The 26,164-nt window shown below is 42.0% G+C and overlaps 1 protein-coding gene across 3 annotated transcripts in view; it reads right to left on the reverse strand.

Annotated features, from left to right (window-relative positions):
* Window positions 1-26,164, reverse strand: part of LOC145721489 (ERC protein 2-like) — a 286,427-nt gene that overhangs the window by 153,622 nt on the left and 106,641 nt on the right. For all 3 annotated transcript variants that reach the window (XR_014145191.1, XR_014145190.1, XM_081819308.1), the window contains exons 3-4: window positions 20,225-20,344; window positions 4,393-4,458 (exon numbers count right to left, since the gene is read on the reverse strand). Coding sequence is in view for 1 of the 3 variants with exons in the window: in XM_081819308.1 (XP_081675434.1) it covers window positions 4,432-4,458; window positions 20,225-20,344 (147 nt within the window). In the remaining 2 variants the exon portion in view is untranslated. The remainder of the gene's footprint in view (window positions 1-4,392; window positions 4,459-20,224; window positions 20,345-26,164) is intronic.

Here is a 26,164-nt window from a genome sequence, read left to right on the forward strand (position 1 = left end):
AATAAAATCTTTAACAAAAGAAAAAAGAAAAAAGAAAAATCTTTTAAAAAATGGGTCCTGGGGGCGCCTGGGTGGCTCAGTCGTTAAGCGTCTGCCTTCGACTCAGGTCATGGTCCCGGGATCCTGGGATCGAGCCCCGCATCGGGCTCCCTTCTCCGTGGGAAGCCTGCTTCTCCCTCTCCCACTCCCCCTGCTTGTGTTCCCTCTCTCGCTGTCTCTCTCTCTCTCTGTCAAATAAATAAATAAAATCTTTAAAAAAAATAAAGAAGAAAAAAAGAAAATCTTTTAAAAAATGGGGCTGGGGCGCCTGGGTGGCTCAATCGTTAAGCGTCTGCCTTCGGCTCAGGTCATGATCCCAGGGTCCTGGGATGAGTCCCACATCGGGCTCCCTGCTCGGTGGGAAGCCTGCTTCTCCCTCTCCCACCCCTGCTGCTTGTGTTCCTTCTCTCGCTGTGTCTCTCTCTGTCAAATAAATAAACAAAAACAAAAACACCCTCCCTCGTGTCTCAGCGCTCTGTGATTCATACTTGCCCTCCTGTAACAGCGTCCACGTGCACAGAACTACAATTCTTCATTTTGAACAAGATGCACCTACCAGCATCGTGGCCCTTTGCCAAACTTGTTAATGCCCACATCTGTATTTTTATGAATCAGGCCCTAAAAATTTGCATATGTTTTCAATCTAAAAAGAATTCTTCCTTTCTAGTGGTTTAAGAAGTAAACACGATCTTGTGTTCAATGTCTGCTCCATTATGAGAGTTCACAGTAAAAGCTCAAATGTTCAAATGTCATGGCAGGTGCGGCACTGGATCTCCCAAGGTGCCTAGATTTGGTCCCTCATTGCTCTGCCTCATTGAATGTTCACAGAACAAAGTACCTCTTGGGGGTCCAAGGAAAGCACTTCCATTCAGTGGAAATGAAGAGTTATTTGCTGACATAAATGATTGCCATATCAAGTGGATTTTCCTGGAGGAAAATAATGAAGACTTAAGCTGCTGCTTTTTCTGTTTTGCAAAGCAAGATAGAAAATGCGGTAAGGGTTCTTTTTTTTTTTTTTTTTTTAAAGATTTTATTTATTTATTTGACAGAGAGAGACACAGCGAGAGAGAGAACACAAGCAGGGGGAGTGGGAGAGGGAGAAGTAGGCTCCCCGCCGAGCAGGGAGCCTGATGCGGGGCTCGATCCCAGGACCCTGGGATCATGACCTGAGCCGAAGGCAGACACTTAACGACTGAGCCACCCAGGTGCCCCAATGCAGTAAGGGTTCTAAGAGCACATTTTCACAATCAAAAGTAGAGGGCAAGAGGACAATGACTGAACACACATTGCAGGGATACCCATGCGGGCAACAACTTGCTGGAGAATGTGACCCTACAGAGTCTCTGCAAGAAAACCAGAAAAATAAGACAAGCCAAAGGTAAATTCTACGCATAGGAAAGTAGGAGTTGGGATGAGCCAGTAGGGAGGGAGAGTAGAGAGAAGCTGGAAGCAGAACATAGGATATATGTTGAATTCAAGCAGCACCAACTATGTAAAATGTGCGACCCACTGCAAAATGAAATTGTGGGGCCCCATGTTCAAAAATTATTAACAACTTGAAGACAGTGACAGCAAAGCATTAGACCAGGAGTGGAGCCCTTCTAAGGTTGGGGTTCTGTGGCTTATACAGGTCACACGCTGATAAGGCTGGGCTGGGGTGTGAGGTTTATGGGGAGAAAGCCTAGCTCCAGGGACTGTCGAAACTCTTTAGAAAAGAAACTTTCCCCAGTTCATTTTGCTCTCAGAAAACACCAACCTTGAATGATCACAGTGAGACAAATAAATCATGCCTGGGCTAGTGTCTGGAAGTGGCAAAAGAAGGAGGAGTTGTCAGGGTTGTTATGTTAATTCCAATTTGTTGTAATTTTTGGAGCGACTTTTCCTAAACTGTGATTCATTTCAGCACCAAAACACCAGATTCAAGTCACAGACTTCTGATGCTATTATGAGCATATTACTGATGGCTAGTAAAATAACTTCTTGTGATGTTTCTTTTATAAGGGCCATAAATTAAAATATTCAAAACAGTTAATTTTTAATGTGTCACTATTATCCATCTTTAGTTATGAATTTAACGTCTCCTTAGGCCCACAGATTGTAATATGACACAAAACATGCAACGGCTGTTCAAAAGTGGAAGGTCCCCAGTATCTCATTATTTAAATCCTTAAGCTATGGTTTTAAAAGCCTGAGGCTATCTGAGCAAACTTGTTTAAAGGAGTCATAAAGGAAGATAGGTAGTTTTCCTCAGAAGTCTATAAAATTTATTATAACATATTAAAGTAGGACTATATATTAAATAATTTTCAGAAGACATTTGTTTTCTGGGGTCCACGGTGCTTGGGGAAATTCACGAAAGAATAAAGGGGGTAGGGGCTTAACACCGCTGTCTCCATGTGCCTTGAACAAAGCAAGTTTCTCTAGGAGACTTGGCACCAATTCTACACTGAGGATGACAACACAGGTCCTATCTTAGGCGATGGCAGGGTAGATATCGTGAATCTTGCAAAAGAACAATAAAAATCTTCATTATTCAGGAGGAGACATGAATACAGCCCAGCATCCTAACACTTACGATGGCAGAAGAAAGAGCTTCATGGAAGAGCCTCAAGTAGGACCTGCTCTTCTCAAGGCCACCCCCAGCCTCTTAGAGCCTTCCTTTGCCTACCCATCTCTGCATGCTATGGGCACGTTTCACATACTTACTTTTTAACATTATAAAACCTTTATTTCTTATTTAATGTTGTTGTAGGTCAAGTGACATGTGTACTAAGCTTTTCTGCATAAATAAATGTAATGTTCCCCTTAAAGCTTTTTCTAGATAGGGAGAGAGTCTCTCAGATTGGACCTTAGGGATTTTTCTGGTTTCCCCACCTCTTCACATTGCAAGCTTCCCTCTGGAACCACTCTCCTTTTGGAAGAGTTGGTTCTGGTGTTGTTTTCCCCTTTGCCCAGGAAAGCGAGAAGAGAGGAGATAGACAGTCTGATGTGACTGGGAAACAGGTTCTACTTGCAGCAAATGGATCCAGGTATCTGAAAATCAACCCCTGTGTTAATTCTCCACAGGACCAGAGAAAGCCATCTGAGGCATTGGTGGGACCTGCAAGAGGTTTAACTAAGCAGTGAAATGCACCAATGAAATTGTCACTTGCAGGAAAACCACACCAGTTACTGTTTTAAAATTTGCCTGAAGCACCACTATCATGCAATATGAAGGCAAGGCTTGGGGAAGGGCACACCTGCTAAGTTATCCCCCCAAACTGCCTCTCTAATCACAGACTTGTGACATTTCATATTTGATCCAGAAAAAGAACCGCACATTGAGTACTTTTTGACCAGAAAAAATCACCACAGCACACAATTGACCACATTCTTTGTTCTGAACAAAATGGCATTTACAGTGTCATAAGTTCAACAGCATATTCTATGGAACCATAGGTATATTCAACTCCGGGGAGTTTATGACTTGTTAAACAACCTGCAGTATCCCGAAGAGGTGTGATGCTCAGCAGCAAGTCTCTAGAGTTCAACATTCCATTTATAGCCTTGTGGTAATTACATGTGCCACTATTCAATTATAATGCAGATAACACAGAAATAAAGGGTGGGTTCTTAATGGGTAAAAATCAGACTTCAAAAGAGCAAAACCCTCTGAAAAAAAATGCAATGCATTAAATTTAAAATGCAAAGCTCCGTAGAAGCACCACTGTAAAAAAAAAACAAAAACAAAAACAAAAACAGATAGAAGGCCACTAACCTGCCAATACTGATATTTCTATTCTAATTCATTTAAAGAGATACAGTTACCCATTCACCATTACTATGCCTTGATCCTTGTGTTTTCTTCAAAACTGCCACAGAAGAGATAGTACAATCCTTTAAATGGGCTTCTCAGAGATGATAGTCTCAGCTCCACGAAGATACAGTTTTATTTTCCTTATTCCTTGCCAAACATTTGACACAACCAGAAGGACATGAGAGTCACACCACACTGGCATATCTGGTAAAAGCAAGTAGTTGGCTGAAAACCGCTACTGGAGAATTGTGACAATTTCTGAGTCCACAATCATGCCTTTAAAAAGTGAGTATAAATCCTAGCAAGGGCACAGTTTACATCTTAAATAACACAGAAACATTTGAATCGTGCTCAACCCAGCCCCAACACGGCAGAGCAATAATGTGGTTGCGGGAAGGGGTAGTAGGAAGGAGGGGGCTCTTGGGCGATGGTCACAGAACACAGAAGCAGACATGGGGCACGGTCACAAACATCAGCGAACACAATTGAGCACACGTACAATACAACACCAGAATGCAATTTGTAAAAGAAAAATGATATAAAAGATGGTTTCTCACCCCTCAAAACAAAACTGGAACTTTGGTTTACAGGCCCGGCTATGCCCATATGCCCTCCTCGTCATCCTGTGGCCGGCCCGGGTAGGGAGGTGCACGGAGAGGAGAGGAGGGGAGCACCGGAATGAAAGAAGAGAAGGTTAGTTACACCGTGATGCACTGGAAAGGCACACTGATCTTCACTTTGTTTTTTAATCTTAAAGAGTGAGGGAAAAAAAAATCTATAGTAACTTAAGTTCCACATCACTGGCTTGTCAAATACATAACCGAGTTTTGTATCTATGGCAACCCCCACACAAAAACATTCCACCCACCCAGCTCTGACTCTGTGTCAAGATTGGATTAGAAGATTAAAATTAGTCTACATTAGCAGACGATTATATTTTTGGAAAGCATGCAATCTGAATTGCATATGCCTAAGGAGTAGATTAAACCTTTTAAGTAAGCAGAGAAGTAATTATAGTAATCAAATACCCTTAATTTCTCTTAAGCTTAGAGTATCAATAAAGGCTGAAGAAGAATTAAAAAAAAAAAAACACAACTCCATCTACTTGGGTGGAACAAACTTTTGCAGCATGCGATAATTCACATCAGTTATTTCACAAAGGCTCAAACATGCTGTGATCTTCTCGATTTGTCAGGTTCTATTTTGCTCTCAGCATAAAAGAGGATGTGCACGCCATGGAATGATTATACATTTGCAATCAAATAAATTTCAAAGAGAAGAGAGTAAACTTTCAATTCAGTACAATGCTTGTAGAAAGAGAATTCTGTTTAACTTAGAATTGTGCTCAACTATGGATAAACTGAAACTTATTTGGTCTGGATTCTTGTTGTTGAAAATGTTTCCAGAATGGCTCTGGCCACTTTCCTCACTTAGTGAAGTGGCCAATAGGCAGAGAAATTGAATCTTTGAAGACAGAAGTAAATCTACCATCCTGAGGTCCTGTTCTGAACAAGAATTCTCACTTTTTACCACAAGGATTGAAACAAAGTGTAGAAGACTGAGTGGTTCATTCATATCCTGATCTCACACATAATTTGGGAGCTGTGTCTTTTAATAAATCCCCAATGAAACTAGGTTTTGCCATGATTTGCTTCTTTGCTTTGAAAACCAGGAACAGGAAACAAAATAACTTGGATCATTTCTCACCATTCTTATTGTGTAAGTTGTTGTAATATTTGTTTGAATCATATAAAAATGCTAATATTTCACCATTTTTGATCTAGAAAAACAGCAATTTCATACAGTTCAATCGAATCTCGCCAATAGGCTAAGGTCATTTTCATCTATTCAAGCATTCAGATCTGTGGTCTTTGAAGTGAGTTTTCATATAATTTGTTTCCTTTCATTTCTGTGTATTTTATTTTGCACACTTGAAAATATTATTCTGAGAAGAGAACCAGAGCTTACCAGACTGCCAAGGGGATCTATGGCCCACAAAGGGTTAACAATCCCCAACTGATTTGAGTCCACCAAGTGATTTGCCCTGAGTACAAAGTGGACAACTCAGTGTGAACTTGCATTGACAGTTTAGATAGGACTATTCTAGCAAAAAAAATAAGGTACAATTGATCATTTTAAATGGGTCTTCTCCTGTATAATTTATCTGTGTTTATTAACCACTATACAATCTAGCAATTGCTCCTGGCAATAAACTTCTCTTTTCCCTACCTAACTTGAGAAATAATATATTTTTACATTCATTAAACTTCCTCTCAGTTCCTGGAGAAAAAGCAAAGTTAATGTTCCTTTTTATGCTGATGAAGAAGGCAAGTCTACAGCATGGGACTCTAGGGCACCCACAAATGGGTTTCCAGGGGTCTAGCCATCCCTTGAAATTCAAAGCAGAATGTTGTGGGTATGTGTGTAGTGTATTTCTCTGGATGGAAGCCCTAGCTTTCATTATAAGGTTTTTGATCCCCAGAGTCACTGCTGTAGGAAAACTCCAGGCACAGAGCGATGCTATGATTTGCCAAAGTCACAAAACAAAACAAGTTTTCCCTAAAATGCAGCCCACAGCCCCTACTGACCGCTTCTAAATGGCTGTGAAATCACTTTCCTTGCAGAGCACTTTATTTCATTTTGCATTTAAAACCCAACAACATGTATACATTTAGTTTGTTTCAAATCCACTCAGAGAGGGTTTTAAATTTTGAAGAAGAAAGAAAAAAAGAAAGCCACTGCCACCAAAATCTACCACGATTTTCTTAACAGTGAAATGTGGTCTAGTGCAAATGACTTTTAGCAAATTAAATATATTAAAAAGTGGTAATTAATTATGATTGAAACAGACAGGAGTTGTAGGTTGAAAATATACACTGCCAATATCACTACTGTGCCTCGTCCACCACAGGATTAAAAAGGAGCTCCCAGATGTCCAGGGTTATTAAAAACCAGATGTTGAGATCGACGTCTTGTATGCTGGTGAATAAAGTAAAGAAATATGACAGTCCAATATAAACTTTGCTAACATTTAACATGGCAGAAATGTGGATAAATTCCTTTAGTGAACTTGGAATATTATGCATTTTTTTTCAGGTTTTTTGTTTCTAAAGTTGAAAGTTTTAAACAGAAAATAGAAAGGGAGGTGGTGGCCATTTCTGGTCTCTCTAATCTTCAAAGCTTAAACATGAATTGACCCTAATCACCAAGTGATCTGGGTCAGAGTGAGTGTCCGCTTGGGGAATAAAAAACAAAAATGCAGGAGCTAATCAGAGGGGGAGCTCCAAGTATTTCCAAACGTTCACAGCTGTCTAACTCCTGCACTGCTTACAACTTTGTATGCAAATATTAATTTGCTCAGCAATCTTACTGCACAGAAATGTAAATTTGGGGGCCAAAAAATAAGAAACAGATAAATGTCACTTGATCCTTAGCTTCATGCCAAGTTATTTAGAAATTCTTGGGACTTTCAAAATGCAGCTATCCGGTCTGGGGGAGTCTGTTTCCTTGTTTTTCTGTTTCCAAGTCTACTTTGCAGTGGTTTTTCTGGATATTGCCTGGTGTTACCTCCCCTGTATGTCCTTCTTGAGTGATTGCCGTGCCAGGAGTCGCCAAAATATCTGGATGGGGAAGAAAGCCTCTACTCCATCCGTCATCCATAGGCTTTTTTCCCACAGCATCTGGGGATGGGAACATCCAAGGTGGGCTGAAGCCCAGAGCACAGTGACCACAAAACAGCAAATTTTGAAGAGTAGGGAGGCTTAGGTATCAAATAACCTCAGGATGAATCTATAGCTCCAGAGATTATATGAAGCCTTGATGGAAATCCTGCAGTCCCAGATGCTGGGACCTAATGGGGTTCTCAAAATACTAAGATAAAACAAAATTCCTCACCAGATGGGCTACTCACAGGGCTATGCTGATGACAAGATCTAAGGGCAAAGGGATGAGGCATCACTGACAAGACAGGTGACTTCCTGTTGTGGGGGGGGGGGGGCGTTTGTTAGCCCCAGCAAAGAAGCTCTGGGAAGGAACTCTATAATATGGTATGATAAAAGGCCCAGTGTAAACTTTTAATTGGTCTTTATTTTCAGGTATTATCTATAGTCAGCTGGCAAGCCCCAGCTCATCACTGGATTTTTTTTTTTTTTTTTCAAAAACACCTGCAATTCTCTTTGAGTTAACAGCCAGGTTTTTTCTTGAAATTGGAGGACTAGGTTCCTAATGGGGACCTTACTATCACACCTGTCCTAGCTCAAAATGAGAGTGAAATGATGGAAGCATCACCGGCAAATCAGCCCACTGCCTTTGTGAGAATTCAGCTAGCTGTCTCTGTGAAAGTTCACCCTGGCTTCCTTGGGGGAAGGGATGCAAAGAGATTGTCCTGGTTATAACAGGGTCTGATATGGACAGTCACCAGACTTCCCCCTACCCCCACTTCAGTCCATACCTTCTCTGACACTTTCTGGAAACATCAAGCTCCAGGACTCTGCTAACTTTGGCTGCACAAGTCCTGGAAGCGGGACTATAGTATGGGATTTATGATGTGCCCTGTGTCTGGGTTCAACCAAAGCAGCTCCTCTTGGCATTTCCAACTGCAGGCTTGGCCAGAGTTGGGGAAAACAAACACACGTGCAAAGGAAAAAAAATGGGTATGAATCTGGAAAACAGGGGCACCTAGCCTTGTCAGGGCACTAGTAAGTTTACTCTCAGGGTCAAGTCCAAATCTTCCCTCTGGAGACCTTCCATCCCTGCTTTCCACCTCCTCTGCCTCCTATAATGCTTAGCCTGCGGATGGATGTCTTTGTTCAGGTGATGAGGTCAGGAATGTCTGTAAACTCTTCCATGATCTGTGTTAGTTACAGCCTGTGGGTCCATTTGCAGACAAGTTCCCCCCAAAGAAGAAGAAAGTCCTATCTAGGTTCAAATACTTTCTTTGTGCCCATTGAAATATAAATGTTAGCTTATTTCTGACCTGGGATAGAAAAGATCCAGCAGGTATTAGGACCTGTGCAAGGTTAGAGGGCATGACAGCTTTCTGTGTTTCTTCACCAAGTCTCACCATTGCCTCACGACACAGGTGTTGGGAGGCTCTTTGTGCAGACATAGAAAGAAGGCTCAGGAAGAAAGATCAGGTAGCTCACCAAAGTACACCTGGCTAGGAGCTGTGGAGTCAGGGTTAAATTCCAGTCTATCTGACCACAAAGGTTTACCCTTCTGACATGTGAACCCCGAAGCCACAGAAAGAAGAGCTCATGTTAACCCTGAAGGCATTTGTCGGTTCTGCTTTTCTCAGCTCTGAAGTACTTTGGACTTTGCTCTGCCCTCTTTCCAAGCTGTTGAAGGTCCTCGTTGGAGTTGGATGGGACAACTTAGGTTTGGTCTCTCTGGCTCTTGGAAGAAAGAGAACCTCACATGCAAACAGTCCCTGCACTTGTGTGGGCATATATCAGCAGCACCCCAACCAATTTCATGGTCCCTGAGGGAAAAGGCAGAGCCTTCACTCACTTCACACTGCCTCACAATGCCTCAGATGTGGGAATTTAACAAACTATTTCCAAATGAGTAAGTATATAGAATCAGTTCTTGCTTTTCTTGAATGACTCAACTCCTCTGAGACAGAAGGCTGCCTGGATTCCAGAGTTCCTTAGGGTTGCCAAGATTGTGTTTACTTGTTTCTCCCAAGAATGGCTCCCCCCTTTGCACTGCACTAGCCACTTCCCTGGTTTATTCTTCTAACCCTAGTTGGTGAAAGCTGAATGTCACTGGCTGAGGGGAAACTCGACAGGAGATGTTCATATTTAAAAAAAAACACTGGGGTGTTTCTCAAGGAAGAGGTAGAGACTGGAAGCCTATGCAGTCTGGGTTGGTTCTTCTCAGGAAGTTCAACTCACAGGGCCTGAGGCCGGGCAATCATCTGAGTCCTTTGCCAAACCACTGAGAATATAACAGAGGTGTGTGTGTGTGGCGGCGGGGGGGAGTGATTCTCCTTCACGTCTAGTGAAGTATCTTCAGGAACTTTCTTGATTTGGTGTGGGGCGGGGGGGGCTTCATCGTTGGGCAACTTGAAGAAAGTAGTTTTCTATTTCCTTTAAGCAAAAGTAATTCTGACAAACCAGTCCTTGGTGCATGGCACCAGATCTCTCAGCTGAAAGATGCAAGACACCCAGCTGTAGATGGAAATGCTGGAAGGCTCTACGTTGGCCAACAATATTGTTTCAGAGCCCAAAGTCAACATCTGTTAAAAGCTGAGCCATTGCCAGATAGTCATAAAAAAGGGGTGAGGGTGGAGACAGGCTTTATATTTGCTCCCTCATCCCTCAGTCATTAACACTTGGCTTTGTTAAATACAGTGAAAACTGTGTTTTTAACACGACTCTGGATCTGCCATTTTCTGGCTAGTGGGCAAACAAATCCCCTAGCCTCTTGACTCATCACTTCCTCAGCTGTCTCTAAAAGAAATGGGATCATATCCTGACCCTGAAACTTCATAGGGTGCTGACTGAATTAAATTGGAGAATGTAAATTAAGCCACTTTGTAGATATTACAAACATATACAAATATAACTAGGCACACCACTCCTGTTGGTAGCATCTGATAGTTTGCTACTATTGTAACAAATTATCTGACATTGCACTAAGGCCAAAGGCAAAAGGGTATGTGTAAAAAGGACCCAATAGTGTATAAAATTTCATCCTTAGACATTTTAGCATCTCTGGGTTGTTCCCAGCTGGAGGTTATTCAGATCATTCATATAGAGACGCTGAACCAATTTTTAAAGAGCTATTACTGTGTACATAAGGTAGTTTCAGAACTGGTGTGTGAGCGGTGTACGTTGAAAAGATGTTTCCAGTTCTTTTCCCTGTGCTGCTCCGTTATCTTCAGGGTGCTGCAAGTGCCTGGTGTGGGTAAGTCAAACATGATCCTTATGACATCAGTTCAAAAAAAAAAAAAAAAAAGAGGAGCAGTGGTGTTTAGCAACAGAAAATGGATCTCTCTGCTTTCAGATGTTTCAAGGTTGGCCACCCCCTTTCCACGGGGGAGCCGATGGGCTGCTCTTAGACAAATGTGACTAGATTAAAGCGGCAAGTTGAAAAGGAATCAACCCTCCAATGTTGCCAAGATGAGTTACATCTACTAGCTGGGGAGTGCAGGCTGTGTCTGAAAAACCCTTGTTGACTCAAAAGATACTGCAACAAATCTTTTAATGAAACCCTAATACTGCAAACAAGGTTTAAAACTAAGGAATCAGTAAAAGGGGAGACAAAACCTTGACCCAAAATAGAGTAAGACTGAAATCTTCAACAGGCTCAAAGCTTCTGTAAGGCAAAAATCCTTTTCTACCAGGAGGATGCTGCCGCATTAAGCAGCTCCGCCTTTTTCCCATGCATGAAGACCCTACCTGGCAGGGTTTATCAGACCCTGTCCTCATGTGCTTACATGTCAGGAATTAACATCACACCCAGATTAAAGAGCTTTGGTAACAACCTGCTCATCTGCAAAGCCAGCTTCCCAGCGGCTGTCACCCCACCTCCCTTGCTCTCCTATGGCTCATGATGGTTGGGTGAGCTCACAACTGCTGGTAGCGGAAGGAGAGTTAAACACTCCCCCAACAACAGTTCAGACGTTGGTCCTCATTTCCTTCTTTACCTGTGGCCTCACAGAGAGCCCTGGCAGGATCATTCCAGAGCTGCTGCTCTTAAAAACAAGCAAACAAATAAACTGCCACCTTTGTTTCCCAATGGTGAGAAACCACTCATTCCTTGTGTTTTAGTAGCTTTGGGGATTTTTAATAGTCTTTGAGGGATAAAGAAAAGTGACATCTGAGCTATCTTTCTATTTCATCTACTTTTAAAAATCTGTTTTTGTTTTTTTTTTTTAATTTAAACACATCGTCTTCCAATCCACTTGTGATAAAAGGAGTATCAGCAAAGAGGCAAGTAATCACAAGAAAAAAAGAATTTGTAACGTGTGTGGTGGTGGATGTTAACTAAACGTATTCTGCTAATCATTTTGCAATATATACAGGTATCAAATTATTATATTATGTGCCTAAAACTAATATAATGCTACATGTGTTATATCTCAATTTTTAATTTCTAATTATCTTTTTTCAAAAAAGGAAAGAGACAAATGGCTCGCAAAATTTATTTCAAAATGCATCCCAGGATATCTCTGGCTTCGATTGTGAGAGGACCAGCCCAATAGTGGGAACAGCTGAAATCTCTGAACCCTTCTCCCATCCAGTCAACATCAGCCCAACAGAAGACTTCTTCATGGGTTTTTGAATTTGAAGCCTTCATCCCTACATGAAGCCAAAACCCAAGGCCTCATCCAAGAAGTGGGCCATGAAATTAGGTTTGCAGTGTAAAAAACCTGATCGTTTCTTACTCAGGCCAGCTTCAGAGATACTAGCTTGGATGGGAAACTGATATTAAAAACTGAAGACGTGTAACTTTTCTTGTTAGGTTACTGTCATAGGGGACTCAAAATTTCTGCTTTTCTCTGTTGTTTTGTAACTATACTTTAGTAAACTCTGATATATGGTAGTTAATTTTTCTTCTATGTAGGAAACATGAAAACGTATTTACACACACACACGTATATATGTATATATAATGTATATTCAAACATGTACTCAGGGGAAGTTAAGGAGAGAAATTTCCAGTTAAACATGATCTTGAGAAATTCTTCCATATGTGGAAAAGTCCTCAGTTCGTCTGACATATAGCGATACATACATATATACACACAGGACACTATGTATACATTTATCCCACATTCATTTAACCTCAAAACATAAAATAAATTCTTTTTTTTTTCCTCACTAAGCAAAAGCTAGGAATAACAACTCTATATACAGAATCCATCTTCAGAGGGCAATGGAGCAAGTTAAACCCCTTGTCTGTTTGTTAGAATTCAAAGGGCTGCACTTTGGCTAATCTGTTGGTGAAAGTACAAGGCAAGCAGGGCATCAATCACAAACCCTGTCCACCATTTCAGAGAGGGGCTGTGGGCAAATGGGGAATCCAAGGGCCTTGAGTTGGCTTTCTGAGAAGTAACAGGGCCTGGGGAGGGGTTGCTGTGACAGCTTCATTCTCCTGGTGGACAAGGAGACTCTACCAACTCCTTGTTGACCAAACATAAAATGCAGGCCTCTGGGAGAAGGAGGAGGGGGAGGAGGAGAGCAGGAGACTTTTACCTCACAGATCTGGGGTAAGAAACACCTGGAGTTTGGAAATGTTGTCACTGGCCTCTGGCCACCACCTCAATGAGGAACTAACTGTAGGGGTGGCTAGACATTCCCCTGCTATGGGAAGGCTCTGCAGAACACTGACTAATTCTATCTGAGAGCAGGTACCTAAGGCTCAGGTGTGTGTAGCATGGACAGAGGTGGGAGGGCAAGAGGGTAAGAACCCCATTTTTATTTTGAGCTAACTCTACTTACGGCTTTTTTGTCTGTAAGAAGAGGGAAGAGGGGAGATGTCTGGGGACCAGAAATCTCAAAACTAAGGTAGCAAGGGTTGTAACCTCTGTGAAGCAGAGCATAGGTAACAGTCAACATCGGTGGGATCACTGAGGTCATTTCGTTATGTCTTAAAATACAATCGTACATCTGTCCCATAGACATTGCTCAAAAAGAAGGCCATATGTAGGTTCTTTAGTGACCAAGTTATTTGATGGCTTATGGGAAAATGACACGTGTCTCAAGTAAAATTCAATGGGCATTTTCAGCAGAAAGTCAGTGCTCTGACTTTCAGTGCTCTGAAATGTATCTAGTCATACAAACTCCAGTCTTAGCTGAGAGCCAACATGTGCCAGGACCGCACAGTAACCGGGAGCAACAGAGAAAAACCAAAGTTCACTATTTGCATCTGCAGACAAATTCTGGAAATTGCCAAGTGGAGTGAGCAACATTAGGACTAAGGCAATCAAGTTTCTGGGAATAGATGAACAGAGTAGACACCCTAAAGTTAAGGATGCAAAATGGAAAACCCAGCTTCTCCCACAGTAAGGTCACTACCTTAAAGGACACCCCAAGCCCTGGCAGATCTGAGACCAGCTCCTGGCCCAAGGAAGCATTCTCTGCTTTGCTCTGGGATCCTGGCTTGTCCCAGGCCCTGGATGTGCAGACACTCATATGTCAGTGAGCAAGGGGCTGTGGGTCCTGGCAGTCCACTGCTAAGGGCCCTCTGTAACCCAGAGCAATGCCCCTCCCTCTCTGTACCATGCTTTCCACTGCTTGAGGACCTCATTCTGGTAGTTCCACGGCAGTGGGAGAATTGCAGGAAGCTGCATTTTCACTGGCACAGGTTCAGCAAGAATAAAGAGTAAAGGGGGGGGGTGCCTGGGTGGCTCAGTTGGTTAAGCAACTGCCTTCGGCTCAGGTCATGATCCTGGAGTCCCGGGATCGAGTCCCACATCAGGCTCCCTGCTCAGCGGGGAGTCTGCTTCTCCCTCTGATCCTCCCCCTCTCATGCTCTCTGTCTCCCATTCTCTCTGAGATAAATAAATAAAATCTTTAAAAAAAAAAAAGAGTAAAGGGGAACAGGTGAAATGGGAGGAAATGAAAGGATAAAGTCACATAATGGAAGAATATAAATAAAGACAATGGGAGCCGGGGGAAATGGAAAGATGAACTGAGGAGACGACTTTTTTTTTTTCAAATTTGGAAAATACTTCAAAATAGGATAAAATTTACTATAATTCAGTGGGAAAGGGGACAGCACATGTGCACTCTAGAAAAAAGCTGATATTATAGCCATGCAACCATATTTAATACACGTGGTTGTGTAAATACATCCATACTGACGTCCAAAGAGGCTTGCACTCAGAGACTCGGGACCTCAACTTGGGTCTGTCGATTTTCAGGTGTGTGACTCTGAATAATTAACATCTCCGAGCTCCAGTTTCTTTACATGTACAATGGGGATACTTCCATCTGCCCATCCTATTTCCCAAAGGTACTTAGGGAAAAACTCCTTCAACAGACATTTATCGAGTGCCTACTATGGGCCAGACAGGTGTGAATATACTTCGCAATATGGAACAGAGTATGAATAGACCATAAATTTCAGCCAACTTTTACCAGAATAATTTAGTAAGTGTTATGCTTCCATGCTCCTGGACTCTGTAGCCCTCCTTTATAAGTAGGATTTCTGTAAGTAAAGTGTGAAATTTAAATTTTAAATGGGATCTGAAAGTCTTCGAATTAATCAAAAGTCCTTGAGCTTCTCAACTCCTGTGAGTGAGCAGTTACATTCAAAAACGAGGGAGAGAGAAGAGAAGCAAATTCTGGGCTTGGAACGTGGCCATATATTCTGAGGTTTCCAGACAAAAAAATGTTTAGGATTTTGCCATTTAGGCCCCGACAAATTAGAATCAGAGTGGCAGATGCTTTAACAAATGGAAGCACATTTTGCACAAAAAAGCAGTGAGATCTAGGTCCTTAAAGACCCAAAGTCCACCCTAAGACCCAGGCACAGGAATGTGAGTCTTGGATGCCCAAGGGCAGCCTGAACGAGGCCTGGCATTTTGAGTTGGCTGGAGTGTGGAGTTCACTCCGATGCTATGCTTTTCTTCGTATCTGGAAGCCATTAGGAGATTAATAAAATACGATTTTTCCTGGGACCATAAAAATCATATGATGCCTGGAAAATAGTAAAAAGACTTGACATAATTGATATGGCAAAGAAAGATGCTCCTTTGACAAAATAACAGATACCAGTGACAGGTACAGAGGGCATTTGGGAGAAGTTGAGTTTCCACTTAGCTTTTCTTTTTTTTTTAAAGATTTTATTTATTTATTTGAGACAGAGAGAATGAGAGAGAGCACATGAGAGGGGGGAGGGTCAGAGGGAGAAGCAGGCTCCCTGCCGAGCAGGGAGCCCGATGCGGGACTCGATCCAGGGACTCCAGGATCATGACCTGAGCCGAAGGCAGTCGCTTAACCAACTGAGCCACCCAGGCGCCCTCCACTTAGCTTTTCTAAAATCAATCTTGGTCACTTCACTGAGAATAAAATCACGAGTGTGGTTCCAGCATGTTCCATTTATTCTTTGGTCTTTGTTGTTCCTCAAAGCTTATCAGCAGCTTGTGTCCTGGGAACCATTTGTTGTCTCGCTTTGGAAATATCTGTGCCCGCCTCTTGGTTTGAAAAATTTCCTAAGGTATTATTACTAGGATTTGTCTGAATGACCTACTTGGACATTTCAATGGCTATGGCCATCATGGGGTCGTAGGCCTCCAAGTACCACACCTGCTCCTTTCTCAGGTAAGGGTCTAGGCTGTTGGACTGCCACATCTTACTGACTTCTCTTATGTGTTCTCCAAATTGTCCCTTCCCCTCATCACATTCATTTTCAATTTCTGAGGGGCTGTGCATTTACGATTATCCTTGCTTTCCTGGGTCCTCAGCCTTATAATGGTTTCCTTAGTTCAGATTACTGGATTTTTGGTGGGATAACTCATTCTCAGACACTATAGCCTTTAAAAAGGTATCCCAAGAAATGAATGAAAGAGGCATTCTCATTTTCTGCTATATAGGGCATAGCAGAAATTGCCTCAAATCTCCACCTTCTGATGAAAAACACTGCTGGAAACTGGATCAGCTATGTTTTAAACCGGGTAGTCTCTTTCTTCACCTGATACTCTGAGAACAGTATTTCTCAGAGCACAGATGTTACTAGAAAAGAAAAGAAAAGAAAAAAGATTCTATGATCAAATAAGTCTGGGAAATGCTGGATTAAATAAAATTGGAGAGCTTTCTTATATGATTTTTTAGATCCTTTGATCTGTTAATTGCACCAAGACTCTCTAAGATTGAGTTATGATATGCAGCATTTTCCCCAAATTCTTTACTCACTGAATCTTTGTCTCAAAACTTTCCTCCTGGGACTAATGTTCCAAAAGTTACTTTGGGAAATGCTCGTCTAGACTTATAACCCTTGGATTCAGTTTCTCCTGAGGAGAAAGCAAAATCATAGTGAAGGAAAAAGGGACAGGGAAGAAATGGAAAAAGAATCTAATTCTGCAAGTGCCCAGCAATACTTAAATTGAATTTCCTAAGGAAAAACGAATTTCTCTGGAAAAGTAGCAAAGTGACTAGTTTTCTTATATTTCTTTATTTTCATGTGTTCTGATCTTTTAATAAAGCTCAAGAGACAATGGCAACATTTTGTAGTCCCTCTTCCAGAAGATATTGTTGGTCAACCCTCAGGCCATAGGAAAAGTCAGGGCTGGAAGGAAGTCAGGAATCCCTTGGAAGAGACCTCTCCCCTTTAAGTCAGTTCAGTTAACACGGGTACATTACGGGCATTTAGTTTAAATCCCATCCAAATCAGGCCATTGTTCAGACTCTTAAGCTGTCTCCATAAGGCTGTCACTTTCTCCTGAGAAGTAGCTCCACTCTATACATATTAGAATATATGCTTGCACTATTATATATAGAGTTTGTAAACATTTGGGAAAGACTTCCCAGCCTCCTGATGACTGTGACATTCTGGAACTTAGTTTTATAACAACCCATATATTAGCATATGAGCTGTTGGTGATTATAACAGAGGGTATGGTTATCCTAGACCTGAGATTCCTAGTCAAAAAGGTCACCAGCCCAGAGGATCTTGTCATTTCCATAACTGGAGTCAACCTACTCATGCAGGTCTTCTTAGTCAATTCTCTTTTCTCTAATTGAAAGAGTGTAGCAAGGAAGCCTTATAGCTTTGCTGACTCCAGTTTAAAACCACAAAGTTAGGGGCACCTGGGTGTCTCAGTCGTTAAGCGTCTGCCTTCAGTTCAGGTCATGATCCTGGAGTCCTGGGATCGAGTCCCACATTGGGCTCCCTGCCCAGCGGGAGCCTGCTTCTCCCTCTCCCACTTCCCCTGCTTGGGTTCCCTGTCTAGCTATCTCTCTGTCAAATAAATAAATAAAATCTTAAAAAAAAAATGCAAAGTTATCCTTCTGGTCAAGGGTATGTCACTTTCAAGGTGAACTCCACTGTAGAGTGAGTTCCCTAAGTCATGGGCCCCTAGTTAAGTCATAACTATCTTTTCAATTCATGTTCTGATTGACATGATCCAGAAAAAAACTGAATGACACCTGGATTTTTGTCTTCAGACTAGAGAGCAAACTCCCTGAAGACAGGGGTTCTGTCTTGTCCATCATGTTCTTTCCCAAGGCCAGGGTAGTAGTTGGCATGGAATATGTGCTCCAAGTATTAGCTGAGTGAGCAAATAACCAGAAGCAGGACTCAGGTCAGTCCACCACCACCCCTCCCAGGGCCTAAATTTCTCACTTGTAGAAGAGGATGAGGTTATCTGCCTCTATGTCAATGGGTTACTTAGAGTGGTCACTGAGATGAAGGATGGGAAAGTGGAAGACCATTACCATCCCCCTAAGAGTAGCAATGACAAAGGTGTACCAGAAGTCCTGATGACACATCTTAGCCAGATACTTCTCAAGGGATGCTAACTCTTCTGGGAAGGGCATTGCCTTTGAGCAATGATTTCTGCCCTACGACAACCTCTAGTGTTGGCAGACAAACATAAGAGGGTCAACCAAGCCAGCAAGACCTCTATTTTGTATTTAATAATGATCTCTGGAAAAGTAGCAGGAGACTAGCTTTTGTGAGAAATATCATTCACCAGGCAGATAAATTTGATCTGGCGTCCAGTTTCTAGCAGGACATATTAGCATATGTGTCTCTGTCATGAAACAAACCTGTTTGTTATCTCAGAAGGTCCTTGTGTGAATCCCTTGCCCAGTTGGGCTCCAAATCGTTCTTTCTGCCTCTATAGGGCTCTCTGCTCCTATCTCTCTGGGAGAAAGCCCAGGGTGGCCTTCTAGCACCAATAAAACCTCACATTTACCCTTCCTGGGAGAAGGTCAAGGAGCAAAAGGCAGTGTGCCAAAAGGCAGGGACCAAGACCAAGAATGAAGATGTTTCATTAGTAGGATGCCAGGTACACTAGGATGGGTGAGTGCAGGGGAGGTGGTGGTAATGGCAAGGGATGAGATTTGAAAAAATAAAGTGAAATCAAAGCAAAACCACAGGCATAAAGATAATGACATGAAATTTATCTCTCTCTACTTTGCTCATTGCCAAATTAAGAACCATTTTGAAAGCTAATAACATGAACTGGTGCCTTTCTGTACCTGGCTTCAGAAAACTAGATGTCCTATATGAACACCTGCAGTGTTGGGGTCTCTGAGGGCAAATGCTTCCCAATACAAGGTAGGGCGAAGCTGGGTGTCAGGGGCAGGGGGCTTCTGGGTTGGAGCTACTTCACTGTACAGCTCCAGGGAGCATTTCTTATGTTGCATTCTATATAAATGGCTCCCCCTGGAGTTGTACTCCTGGTAAAACATCTTGGAGACTTGCAATCTTAACTTCTCCTTTGGGATACTAGTGACATGAGGTGCATAGGAAACAGAGCCATCTGAAAAACATCTTGGAGAATAATAAGCACCTCCTCTTCCAACAAACAGTTAAACCTCTCTTTACACAGGTAATTCCAGTAAGCCTGCCCCCTCACATACCCAGAAGTATATAACAAAGGCATTCACACTTATCCAGATGATTCTATTCCATTACCTATGGCCCCATCCCTCTGAAATTTATTGTATAAGTTATACTAGGATCACACACACAAGAAGCTCATAGTACAATAAAGGAGGAAATACTGCTAACATTGACTATATTAACCTGCTAGTTTGCATTTAGTTTCATAATTTCTATGATGTTCACCCTCAGGAGTTTTAATCCTATGCACTGTCAACAGTTTTTATATTTGGTGGGTGAATGCAAATATCATTGAGGACCACAGGAGATTTTTGTTTTTGTCAATCCATCTTTTCACTTGCTTTACTTAGTCAAGGGAGAAGATAGGGTCCAAATCAAATAAACCAGACCCCTTGACTTCACCAGATAAAATGCAAGCAAAACTGATTTCCCTTCATGTTGTTTTAGCCCACCATTAATTTGCATCACTAAGGAATTTTCTAGGTAAGTGCTCAGCAAACTCAAGGCTTCTCTGGTTGCCAAGCTCATGGAAACAAAGTGCTTTCTCTTAAAACTCTGAAAGAGACATTCCAAAGTAACCCACTATTAGATACTGAGCCAGCAATAGACTTCATATCTATGAAAATAGAAAGGAGGGGAGGAAAGAAAATGCATAACATAAACAAGAACAGACAAAACCTTAAAGAGGAAGGAGAAAGGAAAACATTTAGACTCCTTGAGTGATGGAAATAAATACCAAAGCTATTAGTTTCAGTTCAAAGGACGTATCACTTTATGCTGTTTATTATTTCTTGAGGATTATTTATTTTATCTTAAAATATCCAAAGGGTAAAAGGGGTCCTGGAGGTAAGCGGCAATGAAACTGACCTGGTCGGGAGAGGGCCTGTGATTGGAATGTTGCGACCTCCCAGGAGATCGGTGGTGGTGATGGTGGTGATGGTGGTCCTCATCATAGTTATCCGCCATCAGCTTCATTCTGTTCTGGGTCTGCGCAGAACAAAAAGCAGAGAAGACTCCATTAAGAGCTGGAAGACCAGCCAAAGAGATTCAGGGTATAATTATAGCACCTAGAGGGCTCCTTTTGTTACTAACCCAGAAGTTTTCATTTTTAGTTAAATGGAAACTCAATAAAGAATGCACCCTGCAGGAGCGCCTGGGTGGCTCAGTTGGTTAAGCGACTGCCTTCGGCTCAGGTCATGATCCTGGAGTCCCGGGATCGAGCCCCGCATCGGGCTCCCTGCTCGGCGGGGAGTCTGCTTCTCCCTCTCCCGCTCCCCCCTCTTGTGCTCTGTCTCTAAAATAAATAAATAAAATCTTTAAAAAAAAAAAAAAAAGAATGCACCCTGCCATTTGGTAAAAGAGTCTTTGTCACATCCTTGAAGCTACTATGTTCTTGGACCTACATAAGATGTAAGTGTACTCCCCCCCACCATGTGACTTAAAAGGGGAAAAAATGGACATATCCCCAAAGGTGCTCTGTTTTACATTATCAAGCGATCACACAGATCCAGAGTAAGCTTGCAATCACGAAACTGCCAACAATCACATCCTACACTCTAGAGCAAGCAAGAGAAGGAAGCCCTGGACAAAAAAGATGGGACAGGGCCAGGTGGAGACACAAAACTACAGACAAGTAATGGTCTTGCAAGACAAGCAGAGGAATCCACTCAAAAGCTGCCAAATGCAAAAGTAGTGATGGAGAAGGTTTGTCACTCTGGTGGCTTCTAAGGAAAGGGCTCTCTGTGGACAATTTAACTGATAGTGCTCTTTGGGGAAATTGGGCAAAAGGAGCAGAGTTGATGTGGAAGAGCTGACCACTGTCATTTATGTCCCACTATGTTTGTCACACGAGGCAGCTAGGTGTCATGGTTTAAATTCCCAGGACATACAATTGTATTGTTTTATTATGCAAGGCAAGAAACAGACCAGCAATGAGTTGACTGAACAGGGTCACAGAATCGAGAAAAATGCCTAAAGACGAGGGAAAAAGGCAGATAAAAATATCCAGCCCAGAAAGCAGGAAATGCAGAGAATACACATTTGGAGAGAAGACTGTGTGGATTCAATTCCTGCTCTATCTCTTTGCTGGTTCCATGATCTTATGAGAGTTAACTATTTGTAAGCTTCAATTTCCTGAACTATACAATGGGAGTAATGGTGCCTCCCTCCCTGGGGTCGCTGTGGGGAGCAAGGGATCCGATGGGCTTCAAGTGTCTGTTCAGGACCTGACCCATAATAGGCTTACCATAAAAATCAAATGCTGTTATTATTTTTGCTGTTTACAGTAAGAAACCTCTCCTTCTTATACATGTTGTTTCCTCCGCCTGCAGTAGCTCCCCAACCACCTTCCCTCACCTCTACCTTCTGTGTCTGGCTAATTCAGGATTTTTTCTCTGGGAAACTTTTCCTGATCCCACCCCTAATGCCAGGACACGTGCACCTCCTGCTTATCGTCTCTCTGTAACCTCAGATCTATCTGTCCAACGGGTGGTAGACTTGAGGCCGCTTCTTTCACCTGTCTCTCCCCAGAATCTAACAGGGCCCAGTAGATGTAAATACACTGTGCATGCTGCTGCAGTGAGGGAACTGAGAGAAAGAAGGGCCAGAATTGTGAGGGATGCTGCCATCTTAGAGGTGACGGCACATTTGTTTTTAGCCAGGGAAGGTCACCGAGAGTTGAGGACATCTCATGAGTTGCCATAACAATCCCACTGGTGGCCCAAGATGACAGTGAGCCATCAGCACTTCAAGAGAGCTGGAAATCAAAGGCTGGCATGGCAGAGCCTCCAACCGGTTGGAATTTTATCATATAACATAAATAATATTCTGATAATAATTCTGGACCTAACATAGTATATTCTTGTAGTATGTTTCACCTACAATCTAACTTATCCTCAAACTTCCCCTGGGAGGAATAATTACTATCCTCCCTTGCAGCTAGAAAATGAAGGCGGAGATTTCAGCCCCCAGAGTCTCCTTCTTTCCATAGAACATGGAGATTTCCTGGGTCTTCCAATTCTTAATCTCTAGCCTTTACTCTTTGCCATGCTGCTAGCAGAAGAGGCAAACAGCTTATCAGGTAGAAACAGCTTTCCTATAGATGCTTTGGTTCTGCTAAGTTTTGGAAACACTTCATGTCCCAATTCTATCTGCCAGGGGATGTCTCATAACGTACTCCATTTTGCAAAATGTGTACAATATTTGAAAGTCCCCAGAAAAAAATGCATATATATGGATAAAAACAATAAAAATAGAAAGATCCACTTAACAATTAAATAAAAAATCTCAGGCAACATTTGGCAGCTGATAGCATTTTCATCCTTCTCCTGTCTATTTAGAGCATCAGAAGACCCAATGGACAAGTTATAGCTTGTGAGAAAGAGCAGGTCATTGAAGCTGTTGCCAACCAAGTACTGAGAGTCCCCTCATTCAGCCTGCCCTTGTACAAAAGATTCTGAATTCAGTGTTCACACCCAAAACTCCAGTATTGTCAGGAGTCTGTACTTTTGAACTCATGAACTAATAAATCTGAAATTGTTTCTTCTAATAGAACTCAGAGAGCCTGAAGGGAGCTGTAAGACCTGCTATGGTCAAGAAGGAAGGAGCTCACCAGGACTGAATGATGAAGCCTAAATGAACAAATAATAACTCTGCTATTGTAAACATCATAATGTCCTTATCCTTTGGGGAAGCTCCTGTGATTTTATGAGATTATTTTCTTACCAGCAACAAGCCTAAAGTTCCCTACCTTTGAACTGTATCCCATAAAAGAATGTACAAGCTAAACAAGATGCTATATGCAGTCCTAAATGTGTCTGCTGAAATGAGGTGTTGGAGAATAGGCATGTCATGGGATGAAGACTGTAAATGAATGATGTCATCTTTCCAATTTGGTGCTGAAATATAAATAAACCATGTTGTTCATGTGAATACCAGATCTGGGGGAAATGTACACATAGCAATTGTGAGCGGAAGAGGCTTCTTTTGATTAGTCTGGACTGGAAGAGAAGAGTGTGAAACAGAGATGAATAATGAGAGTTTGGCCTGATACTCTAGACCATTTTTATTTATCTTGCTTGTAACATATCCCCTAAACTGTGACCGATTTCTTACAGGCTGGTTGCTAGTTTTTCCTTCTCTAAAAAAAGTTTGACCAATCCAGCCCACTTAATCACCAAACTGAAAATGGATCTCTCTTATTTTTTTTTAATCTACATCACTATTCTCATCCTTACCCAATTATATTGGTTTCCTAACAAACCAAGAATGGTCTGGAAGAATAAGAAGCCATGAATAACACTCCCTGAAGATCGATGGAAAAAAACTGCAGAAATTTGTAACAAGGATAGCATTTGTTCAACTAACTCCAGACACGCTGACCAGGTGACTCTGTGCGCAATGGTTCATATCCCTGTAGTTGACAGATACACGAGGTGCCCATCACAGAGACTTAAACAGCTATTCTTCTGGGCAGTCATAACTGGAGTCCCAGGAAAACTAATATGGAGTTAGATAGAGGGAGAGCTTTCCACAGCACTACACTTGGGAACTCACAGACTCATTTAGCAATGTGCTGAAGCCCATTTTTATTTCCTTTTCAGTGTCTATCAAACTGCTGACCTGACAGGTTTGCCTTTGGCTGACAGGTGTTACGTTTGTTTTATCTATATTATGTCATGACTGCCGAGACATCTCTAATCAGATTTCATTTTCCACTTCCTCTTTCTTCCAGGCGCCACCTTATTTCTCTAGGGTGAAAGACTCCTCTAACAGCTCTCCCGTTGCACTCCTGCCTCCCACTGAACACAATCTATAGCCGGAGTGACATGAACCCCTGTTAGTTCCTGACTTCAAGCTCCTCAAAGACTCCCCACTGCCCTCAGGAAAAGAGCCCCAGCTTCTCCACAGCTTATAGAGCTCTTGCAGGGCAACTGCTTGCTGTTCACCTCCCAACCTCACTTCTCATGCTCCGTGTCTCCATCCCTGGGATGTGCTATTCTCTGTTCCTGTCATGCTCTTCATCCTCTCTCCCTTCACCCAAGTTATACCCATTTTAGCTTCAACACCATCACCTCCAGAAACGCCTTCCCTAAGCCTGCCTCAGAAGGGATTAGGTGCTCTTCCACTGCCTTCCCCAGGACCCCGTACCCACCTCCAAGCAAGCCCCCTTCCATCTTGACACTTATCCCAGTGAATGGTACATAATCACCTGCTTTCTTGGCTTTCTCCACCACTAGGTTGAAATTCTCTTGAGGGAAGCACTATGTCTGAATCACCCTTGTACTCACCATCTGCACAGAGTCTGGTACGTAAGTAGTAAGTAAATGTGTGTCAAATAAATGTATGGATATATGAAGGAATGAACAGAATGGGTATAGAGTATTTTAGAACAGGTGAAGGAAAAGTACATAATTAGCTTCTATGATGAGCCAATTGAGTATATAACTCTTCATGTGATAGTTTAACTCTTCTTATTGTATATTTGTTTTTGGTTGCTGTTCTTGGGAGTGGGAGAGTAGGTTAAATGTATAGTTTTGGAGCTGTTGGAAAAGTTGAATTGGTTTTCTTCAAGATATATTCCATTCTTTAGTAAAATGGACCTGGTGAAATACTCCATGTCCCTGGTTACTTACCTCATTAAGAATAAAAGGTTTGGTGGTGTTATGGGATTCATTTCCTTACTATCCCCTAGCCTTTAGAAAAGCAGGGGCTTTTGGAATACTTTTGTTAGCACCAAAAGTCAACCACGGAAAACTGAAACTTTATCCATTAACTAAAATCCCTGATGAACACCATCTGTGAAAAGGTGCCATATACTCCATCTCTTTGACATTTCTGAAGAGTTTATCCAAGGAGCTCTTGAAACAAAATGAAAATCCTTGATTGACTAGTAATAGACTCAATAGCTTAATGGCAATATGTAGCTATAAAAGTGTAATATTAAAACTGCCTTTAAAAATATTTTAGCAAGGTGGCAATAATGAACTATGCTTTGATCAGTCATCTGGATCAAGTTAGCAATAAAACCTTCATGAATATGGTTTAAATAAGAAAAAAATATAATAAGATTTGTTGCTATGGGATATGGAGATAATACCATACAATAGCAATTACACTTTCTTCTATCAGGGTTTCTTTTCTCCCTCTTTCCTGCCAGGGAAATCTGAAATAGTCCAGAACTCTTCTACTGGTCTTGTTTCTGCCAAATCAGAGCAAGGTCAACAGTTCTTGTCTCAGAGCAAAAGATGGAGAAAGCAGACAACAACTGGACAGTGAGGAGGAGAGGGATTTCCTGTACATCCACCAGGCCCACGTGGCAATGAATCATAATTGAGTGAGTCTGGGTTCCAATGATTGGGTCACTCTTGGAGGACAAAAGGAAGCTGGAGGATGAAGAAGCTATTAGGGGAGTATGCTGCATTGGAGAACTTTATGGGATTAAGTAAGAATCAGTGATGGAAAGGCTTCCACCCTGGACATTGCACAGAAATTCATTCAAAACTTACCAAACTTCTGTAACCCTAAAGACAAGAACAGTGATGTGCCATGCTAAGTGTTTGGATGGTATGTTTTTGTTGACTCCTTGCTTTTGAGATACCTATTCTTATGAGCCGCTTTTTTTTTTTTAAGAATTTTTTCAGTGGAAGTCATTTTATTTTTTTTAATTTTTTATTGTTATGTTAATCACCATACATTACATCATTAATTTTTGATGTAGTGTTCCATGATTCACTGTTTGTGTATAACACCCAGAGCTCCATGCAGAACGTGCCCTCTTTAATAACCATCACCAGGCTAGCCCATCCT

This window comes from Leptonychotes weddellii, chromosome 1 (genome assembly GCF_054177405.1).
Source record: "Leptonychotes weddellii isolate Sample4059 chromosome 1, ASM5417740v2, whole genome shotgun sequence".
Taxonomy (NCBI): domain Eukaryota; kingdom Metazoa; phylum Chordata; class Mammalia; order Carnivora; family Phocidae; genus Leptonychotes; species Leptonychotes weddellii.